Here is a 16,867-nt window from a genome sequence, read left to right on the forward strand (position 1 = left end):
CGCTTGCGCTCCACCTCGGCCCGCCACCTTCCCGTTCTGCTCATGGAGAGAAACGGGTCGCTTCCTGTTTGAAAGAAATGACAATCAGTGTTTGGCTCCCCATAGACACCCTGATGTGCATTAAAATAAACTTGATTTCCTGTGTGCTGACCTATGAAACGGATACGAAATTCATCCAAGCCAGAGTTAATCCCAACATAAAGTTGGAGATAACCAGTCCAGCAGTTTTAAGGCCATTTCAGGGAAAACCACATTCATTTGCAAAGTCCAGATTATCCCTGTCAGAACCTCTTTCTGACATTTGTCTCTGTCATAGTTTTAAATATGCATTATATGCAGCTTTAGTCTTATGAATTCGACGAAAATAAATTAATAAAAAAAACAGTTTTATTGACAGCCATAATAATAATATTATATTAATAATAATATGAATATCATCTCTGAAACAAAAGAATAACCTATTAAGAATGTCTATGAGCATGATTTGAAGTGAAAGTCATTGTGAAACACAGCACACGGTGACACAACGAAATGTGTCCTCTGTATTTAACCATCACCCTTGGTGAGCGGTGGGCAGCCATGACAGGCGTCCGGGGAGCAGTGTGTGGGGACGGTGCTTTGCTCGGTGGCACCTCAATGGCACCTTGGCGGATCGGTATTCGATCAGCAAACTTCTGATTATGGGGCCGCTTCCTTAACCGCTAGGCCACCACGCCCCAGAGAATGCAATGTAACAAATGTGGAGCACCAACTCCTTTTACTGGAACACTGAGAACTGGAGTAACCGTGGCAACGTCTGGTTATTACTGACTGTTCCGAATACATATGATCAAGATATGAAACCGAGTAGCAGGCCTTTACAGACTATACTATACAGCGCTAAAAACAGTAAAACAGATCAAATCTCTCAACCAATAGTCAGCCAGCCACCAGGGGGCAAACAAAAGCATAGATTGTATAAGCGGCAACCTCAAATTGTGACAGAGTGAGATTGTTGGGAGCACTAGGTGACAACATAGATATATAGATTTTTGAATATGAATACACTAGATGTTGCATTCAGCCTTTAAGCGTGAGTCAATACCGGCGTCATATTTAGACGAGGTTCCAAACTCATTCGACCACAGTACAAGCGAAAAATGCCCAGCTTTTGCACCACTAACTGCTATAATAACGAGCGAACGAAGAGTCAATGCATAACATGTATGTTACAAATTTTTGTGTTCAACAAATAACATTATTCATGTTACCACCCCACCCCGACCCCACAGAAAAGGCGCAGCTTCTGTTCTGACCTTTATATATTGCATAGTTAGTTCACTGTCTATAGTTTACATTTACAGTATTTATCAGATGCCCTTATCCAGAGCGACTTACAATCAGTAGTTAAAGGGACAGTCCCCCCCTGGAGACACTTAGGGTTAAGTTTCTTCTGGTTGATAGGTGACTGTGTTACCCACTAGACTACTACCACCCTACAGTTAGTTCTTGACTAATATAAAAAAATGGCTCTGTTTATGGACCTGCCCTGTCTATAATTATTTTTTCAAAATAATCAGGCAAATGGTTGTTCATCTTTCATATTAAAATATGAAACACGGTGACTTGCCTTCGGCCATCTCTTGAGCCAGAAAACATTGACAGGTTGGTGTTTCTGTTCCTTGTAGTTCGTGCCTTTTCTGCATAGGCTTCATTTTATTTTATTTTTTATAGTTCACAGTATGCCACGGTTAAAGTAAAAGCTGCATTTGTGATAGGAGCCTTGGGTAAAATGAGGATGTTTTGCGCTTCACAAAAAACATGAGAGAAATACCTGATTCAACATGTCTCATCTCATAGTTAATCCTACATCCAACAGAATTGCACAGCTTAACATTGTAAGAAGATGAACGTTACAACCCCCAAAATCAGAAAAAAGTTGGGACACTTCAATATAATATAAATCCTGAAAAAAAAGTTAAATCACATGCTGGAAACATGTACTGTGGTTTAAAACAATATTTCTTGCCTTTCATGTCATGTATTTCATGTCGTGTGGCGTGCTCAGACCCACGAAGAAAAGCAACAGGTCCTAAAAGCCAGCGACCACCATTGTACGGACAGTGTTAAATTACATTTCTGATGTTCTGTTAATGGCAAAGATTACATAGAGATTTGGAGCTGTGGTTCTAAATATATTGAATCTGCACTGCATTTTGAAACTGTGATTTTGTGCACTTAAAAAAATCCTACTCCTAAAACGCGTACTTGCAACTGGTGTCTTCATTCAACATATTTCATTGGAGATGAATGGAGGAATCCTTACAGGCCTAAGCGACAGTATATCTATTAGCATTTATACATATACATGTATATACACATATATACATTTCTACAGTGACACATCTTTTTTTCTGATCTGAGGCATGATCCCAGGTTTTGATTGAGTGAGTGGCGTGTGAGTCTCCTACTTGTCTCGTGGTGGTTCACTACGGGAGCGTGAGGCAGGCATGGTGTTTGCTCCTTTGGTCCGGTCAGCAGGGTTGGCGGGCTGCAGGCTTTCGCTGTTTGCTGACACGCCGGGAGGGGCCTGGGAGCGAGAGCGGAGCGTTTGGGCCCGTGTTGCCTCACCGCAGCCAGCTGGCCCACTCATGGATGCATCGAGGCTCAGTGCACGGGTCCCTGGTCCCGAAAACCATTCTCCTGACTTTGTGAGGATCTCCTGTTGCTTACGGCAAAGGTTACATACCCACATCACCTGGCAGAGGGAGACAATGGCATCAGATCATGTTTGCTAGACCAACCCACACAAGATTTAGCCAGTCTCAGTATAACTTCAGTACATTGTGGAAGGGTAGACAAAGACAGACAAACATTTTCTGACAGCGTACAGTGGACACACAGTGGACACAGACAAATAAGGGCCCTAACTTCAAAGTTAAGCGTTAGGAGCTAAGCAATATCGGCAGTGGGCATGTTAACAACAACTTGGCACTGTGCGAAAAGGTCAGATGCAATCTAATGGCGCTTAAGTCCAAGATTAATGCCACATTAGTGCCAGAAGTGTCAGACTTCTGGAAGAATGAAGGCGCTGAGTTGATTGTGAGAACCACAATCAACGGATCCCTTTTTAGAAACTAAGAATTAAACATTGCTTTTCAGCAAATTTAAATGGACAAAATGAGCAATCTTATTAGAGAGTGACAATTGGGAGTCCTGTCCCTTGAAATGTCTAAACATTGAGGTACTTTTTGAGAAGGTAGTTTTTTCAGCAGTTTTTTGTACCTTAAATTCTGTCTGAAAATGGTAAACTAAGATTAGACAAGCCATTACCTATCAAACCTTATAAGCATATTGTCTAACTCGCCCTCAACCCTCAACTCCGTCCGTCGCTCATTCTTTAAATCTTCCGAATCTAATAAGGTCTCAGCAAGGGTTCATTTACAAGACAGATGACAGAGGTTTCCTAAAATAGTCCCACTCCCGCGCCTATACTTCTTCTGCTGTCCCCCGCCTGATTCCGACCCCAGGTTAGTGTTGATTAAATATGAAGTAGTTAACACAGAGGGGTCTATGAGATGTAGACAGAGATGAGAGAACTCGGGAGAGGCAGAGCACTGTCTGGCAAGCCATTATGACCGTGCCTCTGAATCTGCTCGTGTCTTTACCTCCTTTTCGGTATTGTAGCACAGATGCCATGAATGTCCGTTCTGCACAAGAGCTGCTCTCAAGGATACCGAAAGACTCGTTTAACTGACCACTACAATTATCCAACCTCAAAAAGCTCTAAGCAACGCTTAACCAACTATGCTGCTAATGAACGATGCTTTACTCACATGGTGCCATCCTTCCAGATAACGGACCCTCTTCCAGGGCCAAGAGTCGGATCTGTGCCGAGTAACCGAAACGCCTTCCTAACCCTGACCCAGGTCGGCACGCGTTGGCAGCCCCACCACATGCAGTCCTCAGACCCGGCAGCACCCAGAGCAGGAGAGTCGGCGAGCGAGCGTTAGGCGGACGGAGAGAGCATCATGCCCTGATTGGATCCACTTGGCCCAGGTCCAGATTAATCTGGGGTAAATCAGATGTACAGCCCACAGCTGTCAGCCACCCATGGAAACACCAGGAAGGATTAGCGTTTAATCCCGTCCCACCGCTCGGCGCCATAATTCATCGCATCGCGACCTCAGCTCGACGCGGCCACCATATAGGGGACTGTAGCGAGTCAGGGTGTGAGGGAAAGGGCAATGCAGAGAGGAAAGAGTAACTGCTACCAAAATGCATCTACAATGATGACTTTCAATATGTTGAAAGTGAAATTTCGAAAATATAGCATTTTCAAAACTGCTAGAGCTGATGGGCTGTCAAAAGCACCCTAGTGCAAAACAGGGGAACAAAAAGACGAGAGTTGCGTATAGCTGTATTACTCGCTAGTGTTCTGTGTGGTCGTTGAGGATGAAATAATCCGATCTTAATCCTTGAATTAGATCTGATTCCAACTGCACGCAAAAAGCAGAAAAGCAGAAAGCTTCTTTTTTTTTTTTTTTACCCCACTACAATGGCATCTATGTTTCTAAAACAATATCCCGCTTCTGGCACTAAAAACTATGACAAATAATCTCCAATGTAGGGCAAGAAAAAATTGGGGTGCTGTAATAATAAGAGGCAGAGGCTATATCACAGACTATAATGTGGATTTTGTATGTTCTTGAGATGTTTTCGCATAGTACACCATCTTAAAAATCGGTAGATTCTGCTACCAAAACAGTCCTGACCTGTCAAGATATGAACTACAATTGGACATATGAAGGCACCGGGCCATCACTATTAGAGACATCCACTCCTGTAAGTTGTGAGATGGTACCTTCAGTGAATTGGATCAGTTGGATTCACGTCTGGAGATTTGGAGGCCAAGTCAACACCTTAAACTCATTCTTAAACCTCCTTTCTAGCTGGTATACCTCTAAGTACCATCCGACCTCTACAACTGATACAAAATGCAGCAGCACGACTGATCTTCAACCTTCCCAAATTCTCCCACACCTCCCATCTGTTACGTTCCCTCCACTGGCTCCCAGTAGCTGCACGCATCAGGTTCAAAATACTGGTGCTGGCCTACAAAGCCAAACATGGAGTAGCACCATCCTACCTCACAGCCTTTATTACACCTCGCACTGCACCTCGTTTACTCCGAGCCTACAGTACTGCTCGCTTGGTCCCCCCATCGCTGAGGGTAAAAGGAAAACATTCATCTAGAATCTTCTCCGTTTTGGCCCCTCGGTGGTGGAATGAACTTCCCCTCGAGGTCAGAACAGCTCAGTCACTGAGCACCTTCAAATGGCAGCTCAAGACCTTCCTCTTTAAAGAATATTTAGATTAACTTGTAACCTTCTGACTTATGTATAGAAACTACAACAGAGTGAATAAAAAGATTGTATTCATAGTTGGGGTCCTAATGAACCAGAATTGATCACTTCATTGATTGTAACATGGAAGCAAGTTGTAAGTCGCTCTGGATAAGGGCGTCTGCCAAATGCCTTAAATGTAAATGTAAATGTCATTGAGTTATAAGATTTAGAGCAGAAAATTGTCCAAATCATCACACTGTCTGTGCCAGCTTGCTTTTTTCTCATCCTGCTGAAATGCCTTAAGTGCACTGTGTATTCTGACACTATTCTATCAGAACGCGCATTAAAATGTTCAGCAATTGAGAACACGCTTACTCTTCTATTGGGACTGCACAACACAGGCCTGTCGCAATCAGCGAGCCTTGACTGACAGTTCAGCCGTTTTCTTTCCCTTTTGGGGGGTATAGACCACCTGCAGACAAGGTACATCACACAACAGCAGCCATTTTGGAGATGCTATGGCCCAGTCATCACAATTAGATGCTTCACAAATGGTTGCCCATTTTTTTCTGCTTCCAATACATCAACTTAAACAAAAAAGGTTTTGCCACTCACTGCCAGTGATAATAAATGTCAGTGATCATAATGTAACAAAGAACAACAAACAAAGTGATGTGATTGTCACATGTGATACACAGCAGCACAGCACACAGTGCACACAGTGAAACTTGTCCTCTGCATTTAACCCATCACCCTGAGTGAGCAGTGGGCAGCCATGACAGGCGCCCGGGGAGCAGTGTGTGGGGACGGTGCTTTGCTCAGTGGCACCTCAGTGGCACCTTGGCAGATCGGGATTTGAAACGGCAACCTTCTGATTACGGGGCCGCTTCCTTAACCGCTAGGCCACCACTGCCCTCAATGTTATAGCTGATAACACTCCATGTTGTTTCACCAACTCTCAGCCAAACCACTGTACATGGTATGCAAGTCAGAATGGGGGGAAAAGAGGGTAGAGCTGGAGGGGAGACTGCGGGAGGTCCAAGAAGAAATAATCATATAGAAAGAAAGGGTGGTTACAGCTTTAATGATCACTGAAAATCTGAAAATTGCATTTTTTTTGCTAACATCGGACTGCGATTCACACTTTGTGGCCCCCTCACCGAAATCCGACTGAGCCAATGAAGCCACCGTCGGCGCTGATGTGTACGTGAGGATCAGACGAGCAGCAGTTTGGGATACAAATTGACAGTTTCTTATTGAAGGCTGTTCATATCATAAGCTTTTCAGTGTACTTCATGTGACCATAATCCTCAGGTCCCTGTCCCCTAAAGAACCAAAAGACAGATTTGGACATCAGGCTGTCATTTCCTCTCCGGCCCCCTTGTTCTGTCTGCAGCCGACATTGGCAGGAGCGGCAGAGAGGGCAGGAGAGAAGACAGAATTCTTGCTCAGCTGGGATATATGCAGATGTTATCGTTCGTTGAGGGCAGTGGTGGCCTAGCACCTTTCATGGCTGCCCACTGCTCACTAAAGTTGGGCGTGCACTGTGTGATTTTTTTTCACACAGTTTGGTCAGCATCCAATGGTTAAATCGCAAAAAAAGCTCAGGAGTTATGCACGCACAACGTACGGTACGATGGTTACACTACACAAGCAATATGCACATCGGAAGCAAAAGGAGAAGGAGAATCAATAGCGGTCAGTAGCAATGCTGAACGTTAAAATTGCAACGAGTTAAAACGTGTTAAAAAGTTAAATGGCCATTTGTGCCCTTTTGTGTGGCAAAAAAAATCCAAAAAGAGCCAGTCAATGCTAGACTTTACAATCACTAAAATTATTTTCATTTATCTCTGGATTTGGATTATATTGTATATTGTTAATACCATTGTGCTTGAGAGACACAGTCGGCCGGAATTCACTCACATACCTGGACAATAAACACAATTCAAATACCTTGTTTCAACTTGCCTACCCGTTGTTGCGGTCATGATAAGTGAGCGAGGCCATGCTAAAAATGAGTGTGCGCTCTACGAGCCAAGATCTCTAGATCTTGCGCTTGAGCAGTGAGGTTCGATATTCTCATGACCGTCATGGCCTGGTCTGCAGGGTTGAATCGCTGCAAGTACATCATGTACACTATACGATGCAGGATGCACAATCAAACCAGGAATTATGGCACGAGTGAAAAATCGGATCATAAACAGGATGGGTTAAATGTAGAGGACACATTTGGTTGTGTGCACCGTTTCACACAATGATAATGACAATGACTCTTTCACTTTTTCTTCTAAATCGGACAAGATCGCTGAAGCCTCAGCCATCTTGGCCGCTGCTGCGACGTACTGCTTGGTTGACTTGCTGACTTCTTATTACAGGCTTGCGTATGACCCAACCGTAAATCTCAGTTGAGGAGTCACAGGAACACAGACTCACTGCTGCAGCTATGTTTCGCGCTAAACGAATAAGCCTCTGACGGGCTGGAACTACTACAGGGGTGCTGTATGTCAGCTTCATCTTGGATAGAGAGGACGTGAAAGACGTTTTCCTCTCTGATGCAGATTATTTACAGGCGCTTGTGCGGATGGGGTTTCACGTCAGTGCAAGGTAACAGTGCAGAAAGGTGTCAATTTCCCTATATCAATAACGTAGCCTATATGATGTATTGACTTGCCATCCTATCTGGAGTACAGGCTGTTCTACTGACAGTGAACACAGACACACAGAAACACAGAGACATACAGGGTACAGGGACACGTAACCCAGTCTGAGACACTGGCCTACACTTGAAGTGGTGAGTGATTGTGAGGTCGGGAGAGCTGCAATTTCATGGCACATGAACTACAGAGCTGTGTAGTTCATGTGCCATAATAACATCTCACCCTTAGCTTTGACCTTGTACCCCTCACCCTTGACCTCCAATCCTTAGTTCATGCCTGTTGAGGACCACAACACAGTGCACAGATGCACATTCGCCATCTTTTCTTGGTGAGCGGTTGAGCAGATGCTGACTTCAACCTTCTACAATGTTCTTCACCTCAGGCCTATCCCATGCCCACAGCAACGTAATATAAGATTGTTTTGGCCTGAGCACTTCTTGTCTTTGTAAAAGAATCCACTTTCGCCTCTCACCTTTTTGAAGGTTTTCTTTAGAACCGTTAGAAAGTGACATGAGGCTGAGGGTTCTCCTACAAGAACAAGTTGAAGAACGTTTTTATATTTCAAATACACCAGGTCAAGCACTGGCACAGCCATGCCCACAGCCAACGGGAGAAGTGAGGGGTGGTTGCCCTTCTGATATGCTTCATGCTTTCTACCATGGTTAGAGACTGTTCCCCCATGCATAACACTCAATTTCCCAGAGTACCTTACCCTGTCCTTCCCTATGAGACACTTTGTGGGAGCAGGAGACAGAGAGCAAAATTAATACTTTTATGTGATTCCGTCTGTTTTTTTTAGTCTGGATGAACCAGAACTAGCGTCCTTGTGAGAGTGCAGCCATATGTTGACTTTTCTAGGTGAATGTCTGAATAAAGGTCGTGCACACAGACACACACATTCCAAAGAAGTGTGGCAAACGTACCGAGGCACTGCCAGGGACTTTTAAAGATCCCATGACATGAACATTTCACTTTGTGAGATTATTTAACATTAATACAAGTTCCCCCAGCCTGTCTATGTTCCTGCAGTGGCTAGAAATGGTGACCGGGGTTAAGAGTGTGTTGATCATTCTGCTTCACTGTTCAGAGAGCGGCAGCTCAGATGGTCGGATCTGGAATGTCTCCCCTTATAATGTCATACGGGGAACAGTTACCTCCTTTTTCTCATGCTTTTCCCACCCAGAGAATTTCGTACCCCTCCCCTAAGACATTATCTCCACCAACCGTTGATACTTGAAAATATGCAAAGCAGGACACATTTGCTTGGTGATTGGATGTAAAAATGAGCACAAATTTATTTTAGTTTCTTTTAGAATGGTGTTGATGACGTCAGTTCCGCAAATGCCGGCTCAACTGCTATTGGTCTCTCTCTCTCCTCCTCGTCCCGCCTCTCTCCTCATTAGCATTTAAAGCTACAGACACAGAAACGACGCGGATTTCTGAAAGAGACTTCAGATACAGTATTAGGGGACCACTAAGACCTATACAAAAACCAAAAAAAATCTTCATGCCAGGGAACCTTTACGTAAAACACACCAATGTGTGGACAGCACAGGAGAAGAACAAAAAGATGCTAACCACTTTATCTTCCTTGTGTCATGCAGTCCAGGATGCAGCAGGAAGTGAAGAAGTAGAGGGGTGAAGGTGTGAGAAAGGGAAGAGGAGGGGTGTAGGTGAGATGAGCAGAAGATTGTGATAAAGTGTGTGTGTGTGTGTGGGTGGTGGTGGTGGTGGTGGTGGTGGTGGGGGTAATGGGGGAGGAAAGAGAGGGGGAAAGAAGGTGATGATGAAGAAGGAAAGAGGGAGAAGTGTTATTACACATCCAATAATACTCAATCCATCCAAGCTGTAAGACACCGAAGCAAAGAGGAAAAGTGAATGGCAGCGTGTCCATTCCAAACGACTGCCTATGCTCTCGGAAGTGCAGAGCACATTCCCATTCACTGGAATGGGGGAATAAAGAACAAGGCTGTGGACAGTGACACTGCTTGCAGCGACAGGGAGACATGCATGTCCACCCAGATCGGCAGATTCCGGGGACGCTAATCACCTCCTTCACACTGGATTTGTTGCACAAAACAGCACAGACTATGGATACACCAGGTTGAACATTTCCAGTATTTCAGGTAAGGTCTTGCAAAAGAAATCAAGCCAAGTGATTCTTTTTTGTTTCAAAATGTTACTATTATTATTATTTTAGGTGCAACTATCACTTGATTGACTTCAGGCTTAGGAAAGATATATTATATTTATATATATATTATATTACATACATATTTAGATATATAGATAAGCATGAGAGAATGTGGCACAGAGGACAGTGTTCTTCTAATTGTGTTGTCTTCAATTTCAGCATTTTCTTTCTTTTGTTTTACCCTATTTTTACCACTTGTTATGGATCTACATCACTTGTCATATTTGGATAAGGCATATTTTGCACCATTATTGTATTCCTTGCACTACCTGAATAAACAGATATGTCAATAACCACTGAACTGTTGAGCTGTGATGCCTCCTACAGGTTTAGGACACTGCAGTGCGCGTTTAAGCACGTGCTCAAGTTTAAGGAAATATTTAAAGCATTTAACAGCTTTTTGACAGCATGCAATCTCGTGGAGTAAGTCCTATTGTTCTGCCATAAGACATTGTTTTAGGCCTGTTCATAAACCAGAAGGATGTGGAGCATAAACACAGTCAAAGGGCATTTGCATCGGCCGGACAGGTGTTCTAGGGCTAGGAAAGACCAAGAGGGAACAGAGAGGAAACATTTATGTAATAAAACAGCGGATCACACTTCCCTAATCTAATTATTCCGGTCCAGCGGTACCCAAGACAGGATTCTAGAGACTGGAGAGGAGAGTGTTCACAGCACATCTCTCAGATCATTGAGGAACTGACTGAGCAGACACCCGCCCACATGCACACTCACTCTTGCTCACAACAGCAGCCGTAAAACACACAGATATGTTTGCACGAGCGCATTTTTTTCCCCAATCCCCCTTTTTTTTTCATTTGCCTGTTATTTGACGCTGCTGCTCGGTATAGTTACAGTTCCGCGTTGGCCGGGCACGGCCGTGCGGAACTGAAGCAGATTGTGGAACTCTGTGCCCAGAGAGCTGAGTCCTTGTTCAGGTGAATCACGCCGGAGGGGGTGCCTCCTCTCTAGAGCTGGAGCAGCAGGATGCAGGCTTAAAATACCATTGGCACTGCTGTGCCTCTGGCAAGCGTGCCAACAGCTACTTCTGGCCTACGTCCTTTAGTGAATGAGACGACGCCCCCCTTCCCCGCTGCACGCAACATAATACGCACGTCATTATTCAGCTGTCCTCCAAAGCCTCCTTCTTACATTTACGCTACATTTATTGTAATCCATTGCAGGAACTATAGGTAAAGGTGGAAATAAATTACTGTTAATTATTTTAAGATTCAGATATTCTTAATACTGTATGCAAATTGTTTAACCCATCCCTACAAGGGCATAAAGTTCCTCACATTATTCAATGCTCTTGAATACTTCTTCAATAATTCGCTATGGCGGCCCTTATGGGGAAAAGGAAGGAGGAGAATTAAAAAAACGACCAAATGTAATTAGTTACCTTACTTTCACTAAGCAGTAAGTGGGGGCCGACTTTGTGGTCATCGGGGGATTGTTACCCTCCAGGCCACTCCCAGCCTCTTTCTGTCAATCACTCAACTGTTCACGCCATAGGAAGCTACTGTTTCTATCTTGCATACTTATTGAAGAGTTCCATCACCCTCATTAAGAACTGAGCATATTACCACTGCTACTTTGCTTCTCCATTATGCTCTGCCCATATTATTGTTTATCGCCCTTTATATATTTGTTATATTATTTATAATATGTTGATTGCGCAAGTCTGTTTTATGTTATATAATATATTGTGTTCATACTTAGCCAACAAACATGGTTCTGATTCGGAAGACGCACGTGCAGGTCATGTGTCTTCAGAAAGGTGTATCTTACACAAATCATCTACTCCTGTCTCTCACAGCTAACCATACCACTCCTCTGTAAATGTCAACTTGTTGTCTGCAATATAACATTTCTGAACGTGTCACCATCAGAATATATTGCAGAGGACTGCCTCCCTTCAAATGTCAATGCTGTCAGAACGGATATGCTCAATGGTGTGGTTTTCTGTGCTAAAATTCACTTTTGTGTGAATGTGTGTTTCTTCTATGTATTTTGGACTTTAGTTTTACCTTTATTCATGTTCTGTTTGCATGAAAACCCACTTCCCTTCCCCACGCACATGAATATGACAGCAATTGTACGCTAAAATAACTAATAGAGGGTGTCTCCTGCTGTTCAGGAACATTAGACTGACACCTGTCTAACTGTCTGTCTATTCCAAAACATTTATACAATGTAGGAATTACATTGATACAAATGATATTATATGTCATGTTATTATATAGCTGCCTTTAACTGTTACGGTCTTAAACAATTTTTGATCTGGATGGTTTGTATGAGTCACATGAAGTCAATCAAGCAAGTGACAGGAAATCATTATATTCCTCAGGACAGCACAAAGTCACCTTTCTGGTGCATACCATGATGCCATAGCAAAGCTGGGTGCAGTTTAAAACTTGAGTTGACAATCATAGACCTTAACCCAAAAGACAACAAGAGAGGGGGGGACGGACAGACAATACAAGCATGGATGGCTAGAATGTGTAGATAGGGATGGGGTGGAGAAGAGGTTGCGGTAGAGACAGATGGGCAGTCCTCACGTTGTTGGAGCGCAGGGACACACGGCCACCACAACGGGCACAGAATTTGGTCTGGCAGTAAGAGCACAGGTGGCCGCAGCCGTCTGCAAACTTGGTCTTGCGGCAAATGCCACAGGTGGGTGCGTCATCCTTGTGGGTGGCCTGCTGCCGGCGCGTCTCTGCCCCAATGTGCCGAACCTGCTCCTTATAGCTCTCGAACTGCTGGTGCAGTGTCCTGAAAAAGAAAGTGATTTTAAGTTATTTTCACTGGGACTCACTCCAGTCCCACTATCCACGGATCCAGTGCCTTATAATTAAAACATTATCAACATTAAAAAACAAAAATGTTATGCAGCATTTTTATGTTTTGCTTTTATATCGGGCTTAGTGTCCCCTAATACTGTATCTGAAGTCTCTGTCTGAAATTCACCCATGGTGCAGAATTACAGCCACTTTGATCCAGTCCCACAATGAGATTTCCCCAGGACACACCGTTTCTGTAGCTTAAAATGCTAATGAGGATGAGAGAGGCGGGACAAGAGGAGAGCGACCAATAGAAGTGAGGCATTAACGGAAATGATATCATCAACACTATTCACCAACCACAATGTTTTTCCAGAATAAAACCAACATTTTCAAGCCATGACAGTCGGTGAAGTTACTTTTTTAGCGGAGGGGTGAGAAATTCGCTTGGTGGAAAAAGCATGAGAAAGGGGAGGTAACCTTTCTCCGTATGACATCATAAGGGGACGAATTCCAGATTCGACTGTCTGAGCTGCCGCTCCCTGAATGGTGAAGCAGAATGACCAAAGCACCCTTTAAACCTTTCACCATTTCTAGCCACTGCAGGACCATAGACAGGCTGGGGAGACTAATATTAATGTTAAATAATCTCACAAAGTGATAATCTCACATCTGATAAATGCTGTAAATGTAAATGTATATTTGCACATTTATATATACAAAACCAGGAAGTGTTTCTGAACACACTATACAGAATATAGAGATGCCTTTATTGTCACTATACAAGTACGGCAAGATAATTTTGAAGCAAACCAGTACATGTAAATTAAAAGTAGATCTGATAAATATATATTAAATAAAGATACATTTAAAGTATTTACAATATAAAGTAAGCAGTGAGTGAAAGTGCAGAAAGATGTTGATTGAGAAAATGTGTGGTGTGAACAAAAGCTAAAAAAATTAAATTAAAAACTAAGCTGAAATGAAATGGTGACATTTGCCATTTTCAGCTCTGCTCTTCCTTGATTTTCATTTTCTTCTAGTGGAATAGAATAAAAAAAATTCCACGAAGAACTTCCAATCATCATGCTGTCTGGCAGATACAACCAGCTCAAATATTTCCCCGGGGAAGTGACATTAGCATTAATATCCAGCTACACTGACAGTTCAATGAGTGCTACATTAGTGTTGATGGTGTAATTTAAAATCTTGGATCTAAATCGTTCAAATTCACCTCTACATCTGTACATTTCGACATTAATTCCCCCCATGTAAAATGACTAACCTAAAATCCAAAGCTTAGATTTAGTAATTATAGATCAGAAGTCAAAGCTTTACCTCTTTTTGTGGGACACTGCCATATCTGTCCTTCATTTACCAGAATCCAGCCTCATCTTGAAGAGCAGCATTCCAAAACGAAACATCCTTATAACGTACGTTGGCCTGCATGTTCCTGTGCTACAGTCCCTCCCTCCCTGCAGTCGAGGTGGCAGAATGCAGCCCGTGGGAGCTGGATCACGGAGCTGACCAACTGTAGACTGTCTTGGCCAGTCTCAGCCTGTGACGCAGGAAGATTCAGGCATTACGTCGATAACGTCCTTATGTAGGAAGTGACGCCACCTAAACATTTCTTGATGCTTCTCTTCTTGAACCAAAGCCACTGTTAAAGGATTAATGCATGTTTTATGCGTCATCAATTGACCATTTTAATTGTAAAATGTAATTGAAGCCAGTAGTCATGTTTCATGCGATATTGAAGTCCTCATCTGTCAATCCCACCTGACATGGCATGACGTGGCAACAATCAGAATCTAGGACTTCCAGCAGTTTTTCTGAGATAGTAGCTAGACCTCTGCCAGCTCAGAAGGCTCCTTAAAATACAGGCCTGTTCTGGCCTGGTCCAGTGGGTCAACATAGGTATTGACATTACAAAAGTCACGTGACCACACTGCCTCCTTTGACCTTATAACTGGGTGAGGTCAGCAAAATGACCTTTGCCCCCATTATACTTCGTTGTTTCCCACCCAATCATGCCCTCCTCCCTAACATGGGAACAGATGTCTTGCACCTTAGAAGTCAGATTTCATGTCGTCATGGAAACAAAAAAAAGTGTACCAATCCAACAGCACATGAACATAAGATCTGGTGCGAGCTAGCAGAGGCGGAGCTAACGGACACAGTCAGCCATGAAAAAGCCATGTTGCTGGTTTAACACGTTGCCTGGCCCCCTGTGGTTGCTCTGTTGTACCTGTCACCACAATGTGCTCGACAGGTTGTGTGAACTCAACTGTGTAGACATTGATCACATGCCTGGATGTGCCCACCTGGCCGCTCCCACACCGATGCTCCCACCACGACTCCACACACTCCGCCCACAGCTGCTGCTTTATCGATCTGATCACTTGCCGGCGGCAAGTGGTTTAGCCGGGGCTCACAGCGCCTGGGCATACAACTGAGATCTCAGTGGAAGAAAATGATAAAATATTGGTAAAATATTAAAGGAAGGAATGGCATTCTGCAGTCTGTCCACCAAGAGATTTCAGCTCTCAAACTAACTGGCAAGGGCTTTCTACACATCCACTGCCGTCGGGACATTGGCAGCAGAGGGGTAGAAAGGAGCGAGACAGAGAGACAGAGATAAATAAAAATAATAGGAATGGTTCCGCATTCACCCTTTTATCTTCACGTGGCTCAGTGTATCTCACCCTCTTTTTCTTATTTTGCCTGGCCCTTCCCTTTTTCCCCAATAAACAACACAAAGCTTGGAGTCTTGCCAGAAAGTACACTTCTATAGCTTTGTCTATTACATGCAACTTAAATGATTAAAATAATTATATATTAATTATATATACACACACACACACACAGTACAGGCCAAAAGTTTGAACACACCTTCTCATTTCTCATTATGTCCCGCCTCTACGCTTACTTCCCTTGTCAGCTCGCGGATGTGACATCATTCAATGTGTTTTCTTTATTTTCATGACCATTTACGTTGGTAGATTCTCACTGAAGGCATCAAAACTATGAATGAACATGTGGAGTTATGTACTTAGCAAAAAAGGTGAAATAACTGAAAATGTGTTTTATATTCTACTTTCTTTGCTCTGATTACTGCTTTGCACACTCTTGGCATTCTCTCGATGAGCTTCAAGAGGTCGTCACCTGAAATGCTTTTCCAACAGTCTTGAAGGAGTTCCCAGAGGTGTTTAGCACTTGTTGGCCCCTTTGCCTTCACTCTGCGGTCCAGCTCACCCCAAACCATCTCGACTGGATTCAGGTCCGGTGACTGTGGAGGCCAGTACATAACTCCACATGTGTTCATTCATAGTTTTGATGCCTTCAGTGAGAATCTACCAATGTAAATGGTCATGGAAATAAAGAAAACACATTGAATGATAAGGTGTGTCAGAGAGAGAGGGATAGATAGACAGAAAGATAGATAGATAGATAGATGGATAGAGATGGCATATAGAGTAAATATAAGGCCATCTTTTCCCCTCTAGTTGTGCTATGTAAACACAAAACCTACCCAGCATTCTGTTTAGTGTTGATTAGCATCTGAAGTTTTCAGCTTTCTCTCTGTGAGTCAGGTGATGTGCTGTCTGCATTCTCATGGGAAGAATGGAGAACATGGGGATGCCCTCATTCTGCCAGGCTGAGCACCACCACAACAGAGCCTCCAACACAGAATCTATCTATCTATCTATCTATCTATTTTAATACAAAATAAAATAAAGTGTGCATTTGTCATGTCTTTTACTCATAATGTTACTATGGCAGTTTCCATGCATGGGAAAGCACTATGGGAGGTGAGAGAGATGGGGAGGTGGGCCTGTAATAAACCCTAATAGGAATGACTAGGATTGGAATCCCAGTGATTTCTCCTTTTACTTATCCAACTAT

General features: G+C 43.4%; 1 protein-coding gene across 1 annotated transcript in view; it reads right to left on the reverse strand.

Moving 5' to 3' along the window:
- The window catches only part of rims1b (regulating synaptic membrane exocytosis 1b), a 50,283-nt gene that overhangs the window by 22,038 nt on the left and 11,378 nt on the right, over positions 1-16,867 (reverse strand). Inside the window, 4 exon segments of the mRNA XM_028974483.1 lie at positions 1-64; positions 2,451-2,737; positions 9,563-9,574; positions 12,740-12,953. Of these exon segments, the coding sequence (XP_028830316.1) occupies positions 1-64; positions 2,451-2,737; positions 9,563-9,574; positions 12,740-12,953 (577 nt within the window).

Source organism: Denticeps clupeoides, chromosome 3 (assembly GCF_900700375.1).
Source record: "Denticeps clupeoides chromosome 3, fDenClu1.1, whole genome shotgun sequence".
In the NCBI taxonomy this organism is placed as follows: domain Eukaryota; kingdom Metazoa; phylum Chordata; class Actinopteri; order Clupeiformes; family Denticipitidae; genus Denticeps; species Denticeps clupeoides.